At 37.1% G+C, this 19,474-nt stretch overlaps 1 protein-coding gene across 1 annotated transcript in view; it reads left to right on the top strand.

Moving 5' to 3' along the window:
• Positions 1-19,474, top strand: part of LOC126263285 (solute carrier family 12 member 4) — a 277,199-nt gene that overhangs the window by 208,630 nt on the left and 49,095 nt on the right. Inside the window, exons 14-16 of the mRNA XM_049960371.1 lie at positions 253-442; positions 15,904-16,119; positions 18,579-18,686. Of these exons, the coding sequence (XP_049816328.1) occupies positions 253-442; positions 15,904-16,119; positions 18,579-18,686 (514 nt within the window). The remainder of the gene's footprint in view (positions 1-252; positions 443-15,903; positions 16,120-18,578; positions 18,687-19,474) is intronic.

The following is a 19,474-nucleotide window of genomic DNA, read 5'->3' on the forward strand; positions in this document are numbered from 1 at the left end:
TTGATGTCCATCTGCTTGCTGCTATTAGCCTATTTATCCCGACTTCAATTTGTTGTGTGTTACATAACTCCAATTAATGGCAACTAAATAGGTGCAGCTTATCTCTTCAGATTCTGCAGATGTGGTCTCAATTACAAAAGAAATCACAGGGAGAAGTGAAAGCAAAATACTATTAATACGTACAATAAATATTTTAAGATAAAATAACCTTGTAAAATCATTTGGATTCATGAGACAGTATTTTTATTTCAGAATTCAAACTACAGGTCTTGGTGGTATGAAGCCAAACACAGTCATCCTTGGTTGGCCATATGGATGGCGACAGTCAGAAGATGACAAAACGTGGCATGTATTCTTGCAGACAGTCCGTAATGTGGCTGCTGCTCGCATGGCATTATTGGTACCAAAGGGAATCAATTTCTTTCCAGATTCAAGTGAGAAGGTAACTACAAAAATTTCACCAAAAAATTTAATCATTTCAAAAACTTTCATTTTTTTAAAGTAATTTGCTCCATATTTCAATTCTTACAGTATTAATTCTACTATGCTCATCACATGTTGATTCTCTCTCTCTCTCTCTCTCTCTCTCTCTCACTCACACACACACACACATATGATGCTTCTTTATATATCTGGTAGGAAGCCTTATAATCAATTAAAATTCATAAAATAATGGAACAGATCATGACTGCCTCTAAACAATACAATAAATGGACAGGCCACATACTCTGAATGTGTATTACAATACCCGATGTATTCATAAGTCAAGTGCAGCAACTTCATTCACAAATGTGGAGTTCTATAAGTGAGAGATGGTTCTTGCACCTGACTGTCTTCAGAACACCATTTCATAAATCCCAAGAGTCACATTTTCCCTTTATTGTGTGTTCTGGTGATACTTGAAATGGGCATCAATTCCAAGCAAATTAGAAGCCTCTGGGATTAAAACTGAATTTTCTGTATATTTTCAAAATCAAAAATTTGATTTTATTGAATTACAGGAAAATCAATTTCAAAGTTAGGTGTAATATCATGGCAACATGATTTATGTTAGGGATGTTGTGGTTTTTTGAACACGACATGTCACATCAGAACAATTTCGTTGTATGTGGCTACAAGGTTAAACAGAACTGAATCACAGTACCCATAGTTAAAAAAGAAACAAACAAAAAAGACACAACTGCTCGGATGTAGAAGTGTCTATGAATTCCAAATGAAACACATGGTGGTGACAATATACATTATAACAAGCTTCCTCAGTTTTATAGTCACAATTTAAATGAAGAAGAAAGTGTTAATGCTGAGGATTTTAGACTTGAAGACAAAGTCCTTCAACAAGTTTCTGATGCTTGGATGCAGGAAAAGGTTTTGTCAGTACATCTGTTATATATCCTCTGTCAGCTGATTTTCCAGTTTCAAGTTGTTGCTTTCCAGTTAAAATATAAGTGAATACATTTTGTCTTTGAGTGAACAAGAGGGTTGTATGCCAACTTTAAAGGAAACTGTCATTGAACAAGGAGATGTTTGACATGTCCCTCAATCATAGCTCTTTCATAAATGTTAACTTGTGGATTGTTAACTTTGCTGCTTCAATGAGGCTCATTTGTTCAGTTTCCATAGATGAAAGAATGAAGGCTTTCTATTTGTGTGAACACTATGGTTGTAACCTATGTATTATGCTCTTTCAGTTTCAGAATTCCCCCAGGCAGCACCTGCAGAACGTGTGATTCCCACCTTATCCCTGACAAAGTTTGGGTTCTTGTTGGTCATGCCCTTGAGATAGTGCAGAGATAGTGCATGATTCACTTAGTAGTGTGACAGTGAACAATATCATGATGATTTTTATTTTTTAGTAGGATTAATTTGTTGGCTGCATAAGGTGGTCAAGTGACCACAGCAATGTATCAGAACTCGCTGAATGCAAGAGTGACAGCTGTTGAGTCCCACTTGATTCCAGTTATCTTATTGGCTTGCATTCAGTCATTTTGAATTGACTGAAGACTTCTCTGATGTAGCCACTGTGTCATAATGTAATTTTGTCACCCGACTGGTTAACCTCGATGTTCAAATGATCCCCTATGTACCCAATTTCCTTAACATCAGACAGCTCATCTTTGATTTGTTACAATTCATCTGAAGTGATTTTAATGTTGTCTGCATGTGTCATCTTTTGTAAAATTTTAATCAGTGTATTTAGGCGTTCCATGAATGCTTCTGTTAGTGCCACCATTAACAATTGCAGTGGTCATATCCAGTTGTGAGACATGCAAGTCAAGTTTAGTTCCAGGTTGTCAACAATGTTTGAGATACTGTGTTTGACTAGTTATGTGATTTCATTGCATGTGACTTTGAACCATTCTTGACCATCTGGCTCTTTTACAATATAGTTCAAATTGACCTGTCGTGCATTTGCGGTGAAGCTAACAACATGAATTGGAGTTTCTTTCTCCAACAGTCTGTAGTTTGACGCTTGGTACTGGCTGTTGACCTGGTATAATGTTTGAATGACTTTCATCATCACATCATAAATTGTTGTCACAGACTGGTTCTTGATATACATTGTTTGGTGGCCTATAAATCTTAGTGACCCTCTTCTGCCAGGTCACACTAACTTATGTTTACTATGCTGCATCCATGTTTTGTTACTACTGTTCCTGCTTTTCTGCGAATTAAGAAATTATCACTACTTTTTTTTTATTTCTCATAACACTTCTGCAGTCAGTGATGTATTGCTGTTTTTGACAAGTGATCTCATTTCATTGACATGGCTTCAAACCATTCATGATGGTCTGGCCTGTTTAGTGCATGTTGATGTTGATCTCCATTTCATTTGTAGTGAAGCTTACATCATGAATTGGAATTTCATTTCCATCATGATTAATGGTTTTTAGAAACATTTGTGCTTGCTGATACTGCATCAAGTGCCGGAATCAGTAGAAGCATCTCAGATTCCTCTGAATCACATCCAGTGTGGATTCTTCACTACTGGAATTGAGACCTGAAGAGAATTAATTGCTATTAACTTGCTGAATGTCATCACAAATGGCAGCTGGCAGCACCAGTTTGGATTGGGCTAAAAATTTGTAAGATAAGCTTTTTGCGCTCCATTTCAACAGCCACACAACTCAAATATAGGTATAAACCAGGGATTCCCTTGTCTCACTGCATTGTGATGGCCTACCAGCCAGCAGATTGTTTTGGCAAGCATTCAGGTATTTACGTTAAAGAATAATTCTACCAGCAGTATGCTAACTGTTGTCATTTATCATAATATTGCAACAAGATGACACCTGAAAATCATTTATCGTTAAATCAACACTAAGGGGAAAGATAGACTGTTACTTACCATAAAGATGACACATTAAGCTGCAGACAGGCATAACAAAAAGACACTTTCACATTAGCTTTCAGCCAAAACCTTTGTCAGGAAGGGTAACACACACACATTCAATCACACAAGCAAGCACACCTCACACACACACACACAATTGGCAACTCTGACCAGTATGCATTCCGGTCTGAGCTGTTGGAGATGGCACTCAAGTGCACATGAGGTGTGCTTACTTGTGTGAATGAATGTCTGTGTACTTCCTTTTCTGACAAAGGCTTTTGCCAAAAGCTAATGTGCAAGTGTCTTCTTGTTGTGCCTGTCTCCAACCTAACGTGTCATCTTTACTGTAAGTAGCAATCTATATTTTCCTTATATCATTGATATTGCAACTCGGAGTTTCCATTGTTTAACACTAAATCATGCATGCAAATATAACATAGTAACTTATAGTATGATTATCTTTGTGTTAATAACCTACTTTAAGGTCTTTGTGAAGGCCTTTGCTGGCATCAAAAGCTCTGCAATTGCTTCCATCATATAGTTCAAGGTTCCCTGCAACAGGTGGATCTAAATCTAAAAATCAATATTTTTTACTCGCATTGAGTTTTCTTACTCATCCTGTAAAGTTCAAAGTATGTATTAGTGTTGTCTAACTAAGGTAAACATACACAAATAAGAACTTAACTTCTTTATTATATAATTTTATAAGACATGAGTTGGCATGTTACTTAGACAACGATACATTTACAACTCTCTGAAACAAGACAATCTTCTTTTGTCTCTTGTGATGTCACAGAACATATATCTCTGAATCCAACCTTGTCAATGTCAAACCACTCAACTAACACACACCAAAACACTGTATGGCAGAGCATCCTGCTCCCACATCACCCCCTTCTCAGTAAGATGGTCACAATTCACTGTACCTCTTCCACTAGTCTTGCGGGAAATCGAATTATGCAACCCGATCTTGATGTTCGTGGTTTTTTATCTTCAGGTTGTTTGTCCTGGGGTGGTGGTGAAACTTGAGTATCTTCTGGCAATTTAACATCTTTGTTTAGCAAATATGCAGGTTTCAATCGATCAATGGAAATGTTTTTTACTTGGTCTTTCATTTTGAGTCCAAAAATTTTTGGTGTTCTTTCCTCGACTTCGTATGGGCCTTCATATGGAGGTTCTAACGACTTTTTAACTCTGTCAACCCTTAAAAATATGTGTGTTGACGTGCTGAGGTCTTGTATACAGATGGTGTCTGTTTTACTTTCTGAGCTATTTGCACAGGTTTCAGCTGGTTCATATATTGTTTTAGTTGTGAAACAAATTGGGGTAAGTCTGAATCCCTTTTTGTTCCATCTTCTTGAAAAAAAAAATGACCAGTTATCCTGATGGGTGAACCATAAACCATTTCTGCTATTGTAGCATTCGTGTTTTCTCTGATTGAGCAACAAAGACCAAAAAGGATTACAGGTATTGTTTGAGTCAGTTTCATAGTTGAATGTGAACAAGTTGCTGCTTTAAGTGTGTGATGAAATCTTTCTATTTTTCCATTGAATTGAGGATGATATGCAGTAGTTTGAGTTTGATTAATGATGATGAGGTCCCATATTTCGAGGAGTGTAGGGGGTGATGGGGCAAACCTGCACCGCCGTACTAGGCAAGGTCCTAGCGAAGGTGGTTTGCCATTGCCTTCCTCTGACTCTAATGGGGATGAATGATGATGATGAAGATGACAACACCCAATCATCTCGAGGCAGGAAAAATCCCTGACCCTATCGGGAATCGAACCCGGGACCCCGCATGTGGTAAGCGAGAATGCTACTGCAAGACCACGAGCTGCGGACTGATATTTTTGATATTGCTTGAAAAAGCTCAGAATTCAATTGTCTTCTGCAATCGGTTACTATTTGATAAGGTGTGCCAAATCTAGTAATCCAACAATTGAAGAAAGCTTGAGCTACAGCTTCTGTTTGTATACACCGAAGTGATATTACATCTGCCCAATGCATGCTAAGCAATACGTATATTCATCAGAAGGAGGCATTGGCCCTATCAAGCCCAGATGAATTACTTTTCAACATTCATCAGTGTTGGGAAAGTGTCCTATTGGTGAATGCACATTTTGTGATCCCCCCCCCATATATGCTGTAACTTACCAAACAAAAGCGTTGGTATGTTGATAGAGACACTACCAACACAAACACACACAAATTTCAAGCTTTCGCAATGCACGGTTGCTTCATCAGGAAAGAGGGGAGGAGAGGGAAAGATGAAAGGATGTGGGTTTTAAGGGAGAGGGTAAGGAGTCATTCCAATCCCGGGAGCGGAAAGACTTACCTTAGGGGGGAAAAGGGACAGGCATACATTCGCGCGCGCTCGCGCGCGCGCACACACACACACACACACACACACACTCACACACACACACACACATCCATCTGCACATATACAGACACAAGCAGACATGAAAGTCAAATTGCATTTGAGGCATCAGCCATTGCTGCAACATGTCCAAGTAGGGATATCCAGTGCCAGTGCTCTCAGCGAAGAAGAATGCTCCATACAGTTTTCGACGTGGCTAGGCACAAAAAACATTTTACCTTTGAGGAATCATGCTCAAATTCAATGCATTTGTGTGGATGCTTTGTACCCCAGATTTGACAGTTATGCCTGTTCACTTTCCCATTAGTGTGAAAAGTGGCTTCATCACTAAAACTGAAGTGATCAACAATGCCATCCCCATCCTCATTCAGTTGTTGCAACTGCGAACAAAACTCAAAGCACTTGTCTCTGTCATCGTCATTGAGCTTCTGCACTAGCTCCAATTTGAATGGTTATATAGACAGCTTCTGTTGCAGGACTTTCCACACTGTCACTCGAGCCATTTCAATTTCATGGGATGCACGATGCACTGATTTATTTCCATCGTAACAAATTTGTTGTGCCGGTGGTAAATGGCCTTCCCTGTGGGTGTCTTCTTACCCTACTTGGTTCTAAACATCCGTTGAGCAGCTGTAGCAGACTTGTTTTTGTCGAACTCTAACACACAGAAAGCTCACTCTGCACCTGAACTCGTTATGTTTGTGACTAGCGCTGACTATTGGCAAATTACCAAACTATGCTGTGGTGGTATAGAGGAAAAAAACTTTCAGGGTTTCTCTTCAAAATGACATATATATGATCTCTGTACAATGTTTGGTTCCTGTACAAGAAATAATTGAAGGTGTTCCCAGACTTTATGTACACCTTGTATTATGAAGCAAATAATTTTGTTAACAGTGACACTGTAACCTAAATCGGTATTAAGTGAAATCTTAACCTTTATCAGTGTGAAGATTTTTATTACCTACTTGTTTATATAAATTTATTATTATTATTATTATTGTCATTATTATTTTGAAATTGGCCATCTCCAGTCCTTGCAGTTTCAACTGCACTTCCCCTTTTCCTTAGACGTGAGCTTTAACTTTAGCTTCATATTCTTGCATTCTTTCCATGTGTTTTACCTTCCCAGCTTTAGTTCAAGTTTTGTCAGTTTTTAGTTTTGACTTTTCTTAGAAACAATGGTGCTCTTGGAGTTTGGAATGTGTTTGTGGATATCCTGAAATGTTAATCCATACTTCTTGAAAGCCTTTTTTTTACCTCAGTAAATCATGCCTTCTTGGTCGTCTTGTTGAGAAAGTACTAAAAGACCTGATTACTTAATCTTGTAGGACTCATATGGGTAGTGTGGACATAAAAAATTCTTTTTCCTGTGAATGGTTTCTGTTAATGTGTGTAGAGTTCATGGTTGTGTCATTTCCTGAATTCACTATTTTCTTTGTTCTGGCCGATTTTCTTCAAGATCTGACTTTCATTTTTTTCTAATTTCTTGATCAGACCTTTTCTGTTCATAGAAAGGGATTCTGCTGCATATGAGACCTTAGGTCATGTTACTGTGCAGTAATGTTGTATCTAGGTATTAACCGTTATTGACTTCTTCTTATAAACACTTTTAGTTAGTTGATATGCTTTTGCCATTGTTCTGATCCATGATGCAAAGGCTTCTTTCTTGGATGTGTTCAGAGCTACCCATGCTCCTCAATATCATAAAATTCCATGTCAATATAATTTCTCCTTCTTGTACCTCTAGTACTCTGGGTGGAGACTTGGTGTTTGTAACAAATGCAGTTTTCTCAAAGCAGATTTAGAATAATTCCTTTGCTGCCTGTGTCTTCATTCGATTTATTTTGTTCTGAAACAGTGTTTAGCGAATAAAAAAATGCTGCGAGGTCACCTTCAAGGGCCAGGCAGTCAACTGTCAAATTGATATTTCTATAGCGAAAGAGTGACTCCCTTTTGCAGCACCTTTCTCACTCATTCTTTTTTGCCACTTGCAGATCACTTTATCAAGTATGCAGTTTAAATGTCAAGATGAAAGTCCATCCCTTTGCCTGACTTCCAAACTAATTTAAAAAGCATTTAAAATCACTCCCATAAAATTTCATTTTGGAAGTAATATCAGTAATAGTCTGTTGTAACAGCCCTAGTTTTTTTTTTTTTTTTTTAAGAGAGAGAGAGAGAGAGAGAGAGAGAATTTTGAGAGACGTTATTCAGTCTGTTCAGTCATAAGCCCCTTAAATCTACAGAGGGCACTACAATTTCCATACTTGAATGTTTTATATAAGAGAGCACTTTTAAGGTTCGTAGTCTGTTTGGCATATGAAAATCCTTTCTTGAACCCTCTTTCGTATTCACCCATCTATTAGTCCAACTGTTTTCCTGTTCTAGTCTGAAGCACTTTGAAAAGTATCATGCAGGTTATTAAAAGAAGAGAGATGGCATCATTATTGTTATGTCCATTCTATCATTCATTATTGCCAAATATTGCAGTTATTTTATTGGCAGCCTTGTTCCCTGCATTCTTTCCAATTTTATCCAGTGCCTTTTCGTTCTTTAGTAAATTGATATGTTTAAGTTCTTCTTGTGTAGGGAGTGCTGAATCTAGATGAATAGTTATGCTGTTTTCACAGTTGAAAACTGATTTTGGAGCCTCACAGTTGATGAAGAACGCAAAATAATTTACCAGGATATGACAATTATCCTTATTATTGTTCTCAACTTTACCATTGGGGCCTTTGAAGTGTAGACTTTCCAGCTATCTTCATTCTTCTGTGAGTTTAATTTCTGTCACGCAAGCTGTTTGGCATGTGCTGGACGTTCACATGTCCACCGTGGGTCTTTCTTCAGTTTTGTTGGTGAGGATGTATTGTTAGCAGCATGACAGTTGCTTCCAATTATCTGGCTCTTGACACTCCAGCTTCTGGGTGAACTCTTCACTATATCTGAGCCTCTTTGTGCCAACCTGTTGAGTTTCTCCTTTGGGCACTCCTTGTGTCCCTTGGAAGAAGTGTAACCTTGATCTTTCAGAGATAGTGATCTGAGTTAAGGTTACAGTTCTTAGAGCTTTGATGTTCTGGATCTCCAATTATTATTCCTTTATTATAGCCACATGATCTAGTCAGTGGCGGATACATATTGGGGGGGGGGGGGGCATCCCCCCTTGCAGCGCCACCTGCTTTGCCACCCGTGCCACCCCTGCCATTCAGCCACACACTATTTGTTCATTTCTTTTGTCAGTCAACTCAACTGAATTGAGTTATTGAGCAGTTGTACTGTCCTATGTAGTATTCGCGTGCACGTCTTTGTATTTTAATGGGAGAGATTCTTCAATACAAGCAAACGGGCATAAACACCCTTAATGATCATGACTCTGTTATGCAAGCATTGTCTGTTTGTCCTAGATCTGACTATCCTACTTTTCACACGCCGCAAAAAATATTTGCTTGTCTACCTGCATCTAGCGCTATAGTAGAAAGAAGTTTTCCGACAATGTGTCGTACAAAGACATGGCTGAGATCGACAATGAAGGAGGATCGACTTAATGGCTTAGCTCTGTTGAACACTTACCCCGACATTGACTGTCCTATTGATGATGTAATTAACCAGTTTGCCAGGAAGAACAGGTGCATAGAATTCATCATACAAGGAAGAGAACCACAATTGTAACTTTTTTATATCATAAGATGGCATTGTCTTCTATATGTGTATAATTAGTTTAAATAAAACTTTTTTAAGCTTTGCATGTGACTTGATTATTTTTTATTATGGTAAAAGTAAAGGTAGCTCAAGATATCTTTAGTGCCCTCTTCTTGAGGATTTTCTGTATCCGCCACTGGATCTATTTGGAACTCACCAAGAGTGGGGTCTGGGGTCATCCAAGTTTTCTGTTTTGTGAGAAAGTGTGTGATGGTCATTGATTTCAGAATTATATCAGTCTTGCAAAGTTCTGTGGGTCTCTCCCCAATTCCATTTGTTCTATGGTGGAGTGGAAGAGGCTAGTTCGATCCTATTGTGTTTAATCCAATAAATTAATGTTACCCATAGCTAACAATGACACGTTGCACTCCCATTACCCCAGGGCCACAAGGATCCCTCCCTGGTTGATTCCTGGGACATATTATTATCATTATTATTGTGTATGTAAATTGGTATGTGGCTCAGTGGATAAGTGTCAGACTACACATACGAGAATCTGGGGTTCAGTCCCAAGTCGGTCTTAGGATTTTTTCTGTCACTTACAACATTTTTCACCTCTGAAAATAATTTGTTAATGTGATAAACACCAAGCATACTATGGACCTGAGCCCACATTACACTGTAGTTCATTCTCTAACTGTCTGGCACAGGTAGTCCATTGGTTAAAAGGAGACAATGGCATACCATGCCCAACAGCGCCATGTCTGCTGAAGCACTGTGGTATTCAAACCGACGTTTGGTTTGAGGAGAGCTTTACCTTCTTTTACTTCACTTATAGCGTGAGGTTGACATTCATATAAAATACAGGCTGTGACTGTGTTATCCATTAGAATTTGATCAATAGATCCATCCATACCTTTGGTTTTGTGGAACTTCTGTAAAAGTGACTCATAAGTACTGGGGGAACTTAACTGTTCATTAACATGTCTGCTTTTTTATTCTGAAGTCATGGTTTCATTATTTAAATTACTACAACATTAGTTAGAACATTTCTTACTAATTCATGAGCTTAAGTGGATTGTTATCATTTTTCCTTCTGTGTTCTGAAGTTCATATTTGTATCAATTACCTATCAAATTACTGCAGGCATTCTTCATTAAGTAATGAATGTTCCAATTGCTGAGAAACATATATTTACACTGTAGTTCATTCTCTAACTGTCTGGGACAGATAGTCCATAGGTTAAAAGGAGACAATGGCATACCATGCCCAACAGCGCCATATATGTAAATATACTACCTAGAAACTTAAATTCCTACAATAGCAACTAAGTAGTGTGTAATCATCCAATACTTTGTACCCAAGCTCATCCTTTAACTTTTTGTGTTAACAAATGCCTAGCTGAAAGTAAGTTCCCCGACATACTAAAAATTTCTAGAGTTGTGCCCTTATATAAAAAAGGGGAAAAGAACTGTCACACTAGTAACAGACCTATATCCATAACACCAGTTTTTTTTTTATTTTAGAAACTATTATGTATGAGCAAGTTAGTGTCTACTTGGGTAAAGTAAATGTAATTAGTGATAAAACAGTTTGGGTTTAGGAAAGGTGAATCCACAACAGATGCAATGGACTCCCTCGTAAAGTTATTCCTAGATGTGTTCGAGGCTAGGGACTATGCCCAGGCTACATTTTGTGACCCGAGCAGAGCCTTTGACTGGGTAGAGCATGACACTGTGTTGAAGAAGTTAGTTTACTGTGGTTTGGGTGACAGCATTATAAATATGTTCAGGTCTTTTCTAGAGAACCGTCAACAAGTTGTGTGCATTGGTAGGGAGAAATCAAATTTGGTTAATGTTAGGTAAGGAGTGCCTCAAGGGTCGGTGCTTGGACCTTTACTGTTTATACTAATGATTAATGACCTGCCCTTATTCATAAATTCTTACACAATATTGCATGCTGATGACACAACTTTTCTACATAAAAGCTCTGATCTAGGTACACTGAAAACACTGACCGAAAATACCCTTGCTCAGTCCTCGTTATGGTTCAAAGCTAATGGCTTCTTATTAAATAAAAACAAAACCCAGACATTTTACTTTAGCCTCAAAGAGATTCCTAACTACCAAGAATTAGAAACTGTTAAATTTTTAGGTGTTACTATTGACAATAAATTGACATGGGAACCACACATTAAAAATATATTGGCTAGGCTTTCAAGAGTTATTTATCTAATTAGAAATTTAAAAAGACAAGTTCCCAATGACTATGTGAAAGCATCATCTCTTATGGAAACTTACTGTGTGATAGTAGCTGTCATGTAAATGACATTTTACTTTTACAGAAGAAAGTAATAAGAATAATAATGGATTCTGATAAAACAGAACATTGTAAACCTCTGTTTATTAAATTGCAGTGCCTTACAGTTTTAAGCTTATTCATCTACAATGTTTTATTGTACATTAGAAACAATGTCTCTAATTTGTTTTGAGAAGTGATATTCATAGCCATAATACTAGAAACAGAACATCAGTAGACATGCTATATCATAGATTATCAAAAACGCAGAACTCCTACCTAGTTCTTGGACTAAGGATGTTTAACAGACTAAGTGCTGACTTTAAAGAACTGCCTGTAAATATTTTTAAAGCTAAATTATACAAGCTACTAGTGAACAATCTGTTTTACACCATTGACGAATTTTTTGAAGGTGAAAATACTGTATTCTAATGTGTACCTATTTTATGTAAACCAATTTACATTTATATAGTAGTTTATGTAGAAATATACGCTCTTGACTTCATCTATTGCTGTAATCAGCCAAATGACAATAAAATTTTTATTATTATTACTCAGACTATGAAATGTGTGTATGGGAAGGGGGGGGGTAGAATGGTGGGAAAGGGGGGGGGGCACAACAGGGGCATGCAGAGAATTATTTGTAAAGAAATAGCAAATACTAGTGTGTGTGGGAAGGGGGGGGGGGGTAGAATGGTGGGAAAGAGAGGGGGCACAACAGGGGCATGCAGAGAATTATTTGTAAAGAAATAGCAAATACTAGCAGTACTGCTCTGAAGAGACTATGCTTTTTGTCATTAATTTATTTGGGGGTTATTCCTTTATTTTTGGTTCATACTCACACATTAAAAATGAAGTAGAGTTCTCTGGGCCGATCGTGTAAACATCGCTGACTGGAGGTCAATTTTTACATGCTTTAGAGACTGACATCTGTTCAGGACTATGCCAAGCTTTACAACACTGAACTTGGATCATCTGAAGGAGTTTCATGTTGATTTAAGTTAACATGAAACATGTTAGGCTACACCAATGAAATTGGCTGTTGACACAATCATCACTCTTTGAATACAGACATTAATAGTACATCAAAGAGACACAGTAGTTATAATTGAATGTATTGTGTTAGAAAGATTGAGGAAAGTAAACAGAAAAAGGAGTGTCTTCAAACTTATTGACAAATAAAAAATTAATAAATAAAAATTGTTGCTGGAAGGCCACCATAAAGACCTAACAGAATTAAAAAAAAAAATCGATGAAGTTACTATGGCCAACAAGAAAAAGACATAATTCTTTTTATGTAAATACATCATTAATAAGTACTACCCACCATATAGCAGAGATATTAAGTTACAATCAGGCACAACAAAAAAACTATTAAGCAAGTAAGCTACGGCCTTTCGGTCAAAAGCTCACTTGTTTAGCAGTCTTCTTGTTGTGCCTGTCTGCAACGCAGCATCTCTACTGTACAGTGAGTTCCAATCTATCGTTTTCATAATATTGCCATTATTCCATCCTGGATTATTTCATTATTAATAAGTTCCAAACTCATTGCATTGTGACTGGTGCTAGCTTAATTTTCCTTTGTTACTGGAATTTCTTCATAAACATATTTTTGTCATGAAGTTCTATACAGTGTCTTGTGCACATTTAATATGCTCTGATTAAGTTTAGTATCTCAGGCTGTTTGTACATTGAATGTAAACTATCTGTGACAATTCCTAAATATCTCTGCACTTTCACAACCAGGAGATTACATGGGGATGTGGGTATAGTCAATACTACCTAAATCACAACAGTACTTGATAAAAATCACACTCTTTTTTTCCCATGTCTTTTCTCTCTTTGGCATTTTGATGAATTTTTTCTTCAGTGATGTAATGCAGGCTGATACCTTGTGGACCTATCTGCAAGTGTTGCTACATATGTTCTAAACAAATTGCCAACCAACATTTGAAAGCTTCCTGTGGCAAAAAATCTTAATTTTAAAATTAGCATATGCATTGGATGAGTGGCTTGTTTCTTTTGCTTGGTATACTCTCTGTGTTCTGTTCTCTCAACCTTAGTTCTAACTGCTGCACAGTATTTTTGTTCAAGCGAAACCTCAGCTTGTATAACTTTTCTTGTAATTTAAAAAATGGTTTTGTCTTTTGTTGTTGTCAGTAACACATCAGAATAAAAAGATATCTGTAGAGTACATGAAAGAAAACGATTCACATCACATATTCACACAAAATTCTGCCCATCACATAACACAGAAAGCTTGGAAAACAAAGAATAGTATAGTTTCAAAACATATTGTTGTTATAATTATTTTTGTGATCAATACAGTAGAAAAAGTAGTATCATAAAGGAGAAAAGTTCTGAGAACTGATGTGTATTTGAACTGGAGACCATCTGCACTGTGTGTCAGAATGCAGCCTGTGAGCTACTGTAACAGTAATATGAATGAGCCCCGGAAAACATTTGCTAAATGTCTTACTTATGCTTGCTTATTAGTCACTCATCAATACATGTGCAGTTGTCATAGCAGTTTATGCACATGTTCAATAGTTAAAAAATTAATACACATTTCATAATTACTTCTAGTCGAGCTGAGAAAGCACATTTATAAAAGATGTTAAATCAATCTCAGCTGCTGTCAAAATAAACATAGTTAACTGTTCATGGCAAATATTTCAAAGTTTCCTTTCTTACTATGCCATCCAATGTCTGTAACATGCGTTTAAACTAAACATATCTTATGTGACATCTCCAAGAATTATTATGAGCTCAGTCATTATCTGCACTCTTTAATTTCCTTAACCTAACCTTACAAACTAAGAAATGTATTTCGAACTTGAACAGCATGGGAATGTCTTAGTCACATATTCGTTGTATGTGTTAATATTAACTTCTTTATTATTTCAGTTTGTATTTACACAAAACAAAAATGTTGGTTTCCAATGCCGGACACACTACATTCTAAACTGACACATTTGAACCAAACTCTGATCTGTGAATTTTCACCATTCGAAATTGATCATACTTCTTGATGATATAATCTTGGATTAACATTTATACAATGCAGATTTCCAACTTAATCTTGATCTGAAGTAATTCTTTGTGTTAATCTAATGTCAGATGCTTTATACACTCGGTCTGTAAAGTTCGTACACTAAGTGATCAAAAGTATCCAGACTCCCCCCAAAACATATACGTGCATTGTGCTGCCACCTACTGCCAGGTACTCCATATCAGCGACCTCAGTAGTCATTAGACCTTGTGAGAGAGCAGAATGGGGTGCTCCATGGAACTCATGGACTTCGAACGTGGTCAGGTGATTGCATCATATGTCTGTACATGAGATTTCCACACTCCTAAACATCCCTAGGTCCACTGTTTCCAATGTGATAGTGAACTGGAAATGTGAAGTGATAATATTAAGCACAAAAACGTACAGGTTGGCCTCGTCTGTTGACTTACAGAGACTGCCGACAGTTGGAGAGGGTCAAAATGTTTAGTAGGCAGACATCTATCCAGACCATCACACATTAATTCCTAACTGCATCAGGATCTACTGCAAGTGCTATGACAGTTAGGTGGGAGGTGAGAAAACATGGATTTCCTGGTTGAGCGGCTGTTCATAAGCTACACATCATGCTGGTAAATGCCAAACGACACCTCGCTTGGTGTAAGGAGCGTAAATATTGGACGATTGAACAGTGGAAAAATGTTGTGTGGAGGTGACGAATCATGGTACACAAAGTGGTGATCCGATGGCAGGGTGTGGATTTGGCGAACGCCCAGTGAATGTCATCTGCCAAAGTGTGTAGTGCCAACAGTAACATTCAGACGTGGTGGTGTTATGGTGTGGTCATGTTTTTCATGGAGGGGCTTGTACACCTTTGTTTTGTGTGGCACTATCACAGCACAAGCCTATATTGATGTTTTAAGCACCTTCTTGCTTACCACTGTTGAAGAGCAATTTGGGGACAGCGATTGCATCTCTCAAAACGATTGAGCACCTATTCATAATGCTTGGCCTGTGACGGAGTGGGTTCATGACAATAACAATAATGGACTGGCCTGCACAGAGTCCTGCCCTGAATCCTATAGAACACTTTTGCTGGATACTTTTGATCACATTGTGTATGTCAAGTAAACAATATCAGTGTTGACATAATTTGATAAATTTGTGGAAAGGGTGTTTTGCAATACCAGTGCCCTATTGTTCAAAATAGCTGAACCAATGTATCAAATGATGATATTTATGATTTCAGGTTGTTGGAAACATTGATATATGGTGGATTGTGCATGACGGTGGCCTTCTGATGCTACTACCATTCCTTCTTAAACAACACCGCACCTGGAAAAACTGCAAAATGCGCATCTTCACAGTGGCACAAATGGAAGACAATTCAATTCAAATGAAGAAAGATCTTAAGATGTTTTTATATCATCTTAGGATAGAAGCTGAGGTGGAAGTTGTTGAAATGGTAACTACTTTACAGTTTAATGTGTTTTACATGTAAGTGTTGAGTAAGTCCATCTGTTAATACTACATGGATTTTTTCTTTCACTTTCCATACAACAGCAGTGGAATTTAGATAATTTGGTTTGAGACCTGCATTATCTTGAAAAATTCCTTTATCATCTTTGGAAGAAAAGAACAACAAAAGGGGAGATAGAGAGAGAGGGGGGAGAGCAATAGATCTGGGTACTGCACAATTAAATCATGCTACTAGAAACTATTTGTGTACTCTATTAGATATAATGGAGGTCCCAGTACTCTAATAAAACACTATATGCAATCGATTCATGTCCTTATGTATTGACTCCAAACATGTGCACACATATCCTAGGAGTATAGTCCATTAAGGTGGTCATGTGGCCAGACCTTTCTGGTGAATCTTCATGGGGCACAGTATTTCTGTTGAGATAGATAGTAATTGTATCTGTAATAATCAAATTGTTTTTTTGTCAAATCCATCACTGTTGTATTAGCTGTTAGCTGCTCCACAGCACTGCACCTAATGGAATGTAGAAGTTTTCAGACATTGCACTTGTTTTGGCTATCAACTGTATTCTTCATTTTGCAGTTTGGCAGATAGTTTATTATCTATTTGTGTTGACATAAAACATGACAGTACTCTTTTTGCTAAGTTGCAGTCCTCTGACCCATTATAATTTGTTCTTTTATTGAACAGTAATAATTCTCTTGTTTCTTCATCCCGTTCAAATGCTTACAATGTACTGAATCATAGCTGCATATCATAAGATTTTGCAATGTTTCATCGCAAACATTACATCTGTTTGTATGTGGCTAATTAAGATATTTATTAGCTATATAAACTGCAGACTTATTCATAAATATTTGTTTTCTTTGTAGCATGATGTGGACACTCTTCAAGCAATCCCTGATATTTTTCCTCAGACAGCTAAAGCCACGTCTTAATGTGAATGAACAGCAAACAAGTTTAAATCCTGAGTATGGAGCCCAGTTTTGAACAAGTTCATCCTTCCAGCCCACCGACCATAGTTAGTACTTGGTATAAATTGGACTGTCTCTACTGCAAGAAAAATGTTTCTTCTGCATTTGGAAAGATTGTATCTTAACGTGTCTGTATCAACTGTTGCAAACTGAGATCAGTTGTCATTTACTCCCTCTACCAAACACTCTCTTCTTCTTTTTCTTCTTCTGCTTCAACTTAAGTACTTACCATGTCTGCTTACCATTATTTCTGTAGCTCCATAAAGCAAAGTTAAGTACACCCTTCCATGTCTTATATCAGATTTAGAATTAAGAGGGTTTATATAGTTCAGCTGCTGTGGAACACCCAGCAAGCTTCTTTGGTCTAAAGATTTAGCTTACAGTTGAGGATGCAGCTGTTTTAATTGATAATGCCTTACTAAGTCTTTTCAAGAGTTTCATCTCACTAAAATAGTAATAGTCTTGCATCTTTTATGTTTTCCTCATTCTGATTTATTTTTCAGTATCTCAACTTTTTGATATGATTTACTCAAAACATGACATTGTACCATTTTTTCTCATATACTTACTGCTGTTTAGATGCCATAATTTTATTTTCTTTATTTGGATAGCTAAATTCTGTCAGGTCTTAGCAGTCCTTCAGCTATTTCATTACCTGAAAAATAATCCCAAATTATATATGAATACTGCCATCTTTTGATTAAGTAACAGACACTGAGCATCTATGTTTGGCACAAACTTTCTGCTTGGCCATGTCTGCTTCAACCTCACATTCTCTGACATGAAGAAATTATTCTCAAAGCCTCCCTTTTTTTAAATTCCAGACACAACTCACAGTTATTTGAAAGAATATTTTCGGAGGGTACAGTCCACTTTGTGCAACAAATATTTCTAATAATTCACACCTTTTATGTAACATTATGCTTAATATATCTAAAAACAAAGATGATGTGACTTACCAAATGAAAGTGCTGGCAGGTCGACAGACACACAAACGAACACAAACATACACATAAAATTCAAGCTTTCGCAACAAACTGTTGCCTCATCAGGAAAGAGGGAAGGAGAGGGAAAGACGAAAGGATCTCTGCCCAAACTTTAAATATGTCTGCTTATGTCTGTATATGTGTGGATGGATATGTGTGTGTGTGCGAGTGTATACCTGTCCTTTTTTCCCCCTAAGGTAAGTCTTTCCGCTCCCGGGATTGGAATGACTCCTTACCCTCTCCCTTAAAACCCACATCCTTTCGTCTTTCCCTCTCCTTCCCTCTTTCCTGATGAGGCAACAGTTTGTTGCGAAAGCTTGAATTTTGTGTGTATGTTTGTGTTCGTTTGTGTGTCTGTCGACCTGCCAGCACTTTCATTTGGTAAGTCACATCATCTTTGTTTTTAGATATATTTTTCCTACGTGGAATGTTTCCCTCTATTATAACATTATGCTTACATTTATTTATCTGATTTTAGGTGGACAGTGATATATCGGCCTACACTTATGAACGAACATTAATGATGGAGCAACGTAACCAGATGTTGAGGGAACTGCGGCTCAACAAAAAGGAAAGCCTAGGCGTTGTAAGTATTACAAGTGAAATAAATATTAAATCTCTGTTAAATGATCTCTTCAATTGATGTAATTAGCTTTTATGAACAAAAAACTAACCATACTGTTTTCATTTTGAAAATGATAAGTGCTGTGGAATGCCTTATTGTTGTTGTTATTGGTCTGTTAATTGGAATTAAGCTGTCAAGATTTCACTTCACATGAACAGAATTAAAATAAGTTTCTGTCTCATGTCATGTGCTCTTTAATGGAGAGTTCCTTCTGCTTTGCAAATACTATAAGCCCAGGGTAGTAACTGATTTAACAACGCATGCAGTGGTGTTGGCTGAATCACTCATGAATTAAATTTATTTACAGTCACAGTGGTATCCAACTTTTTTATGTACCCATATTGCTTTCAGTACATCCACTCTACTGTATGTGATTATCCCTACTTATTTCATTGTTTGCAGTCCTCCTAGAATTTTTCAGTGTCATACTAATGCTTATGTAATCAGTTAGACTTCTATCCATCATCTAAAGTTCATTCACTCACACTCTAATGTTAAAGTTTCCTCAAAGAATTAAAAGCTGTATCAGAATGAATACTCTTAAGAAACACATAAATAGAACTAGTGTATTGAAATAATAGTTTTTTTACTGTAGACATTCATGCAAATACAACTGTAAGAGTATATTATTGCAAATGGTGTGTGTATATAGCATAAGGTACAACTTGTTGTGGTGTGGAAGTGTAAATGTATATGTATGTTATTATTTGTCAGAACTTACAAGTAAAGTAAATCAATGGAAAGTCCAG

Source organism: Schistocerca nitens, chromosome 6 (genome assembly GCF_023898315.1).
Source record: "Schistocerca nitens isolate TAMUIC-IGC-003100 chromosome 6, iqSchNite1.1, whole genome shotgun sequence".
Lineage (NCBI taxonomy): Eukaryota > Metazoa > Arthropoda > Insecta > Orthoptera > Acrididae > Schistocerca > Schistocerca nitens.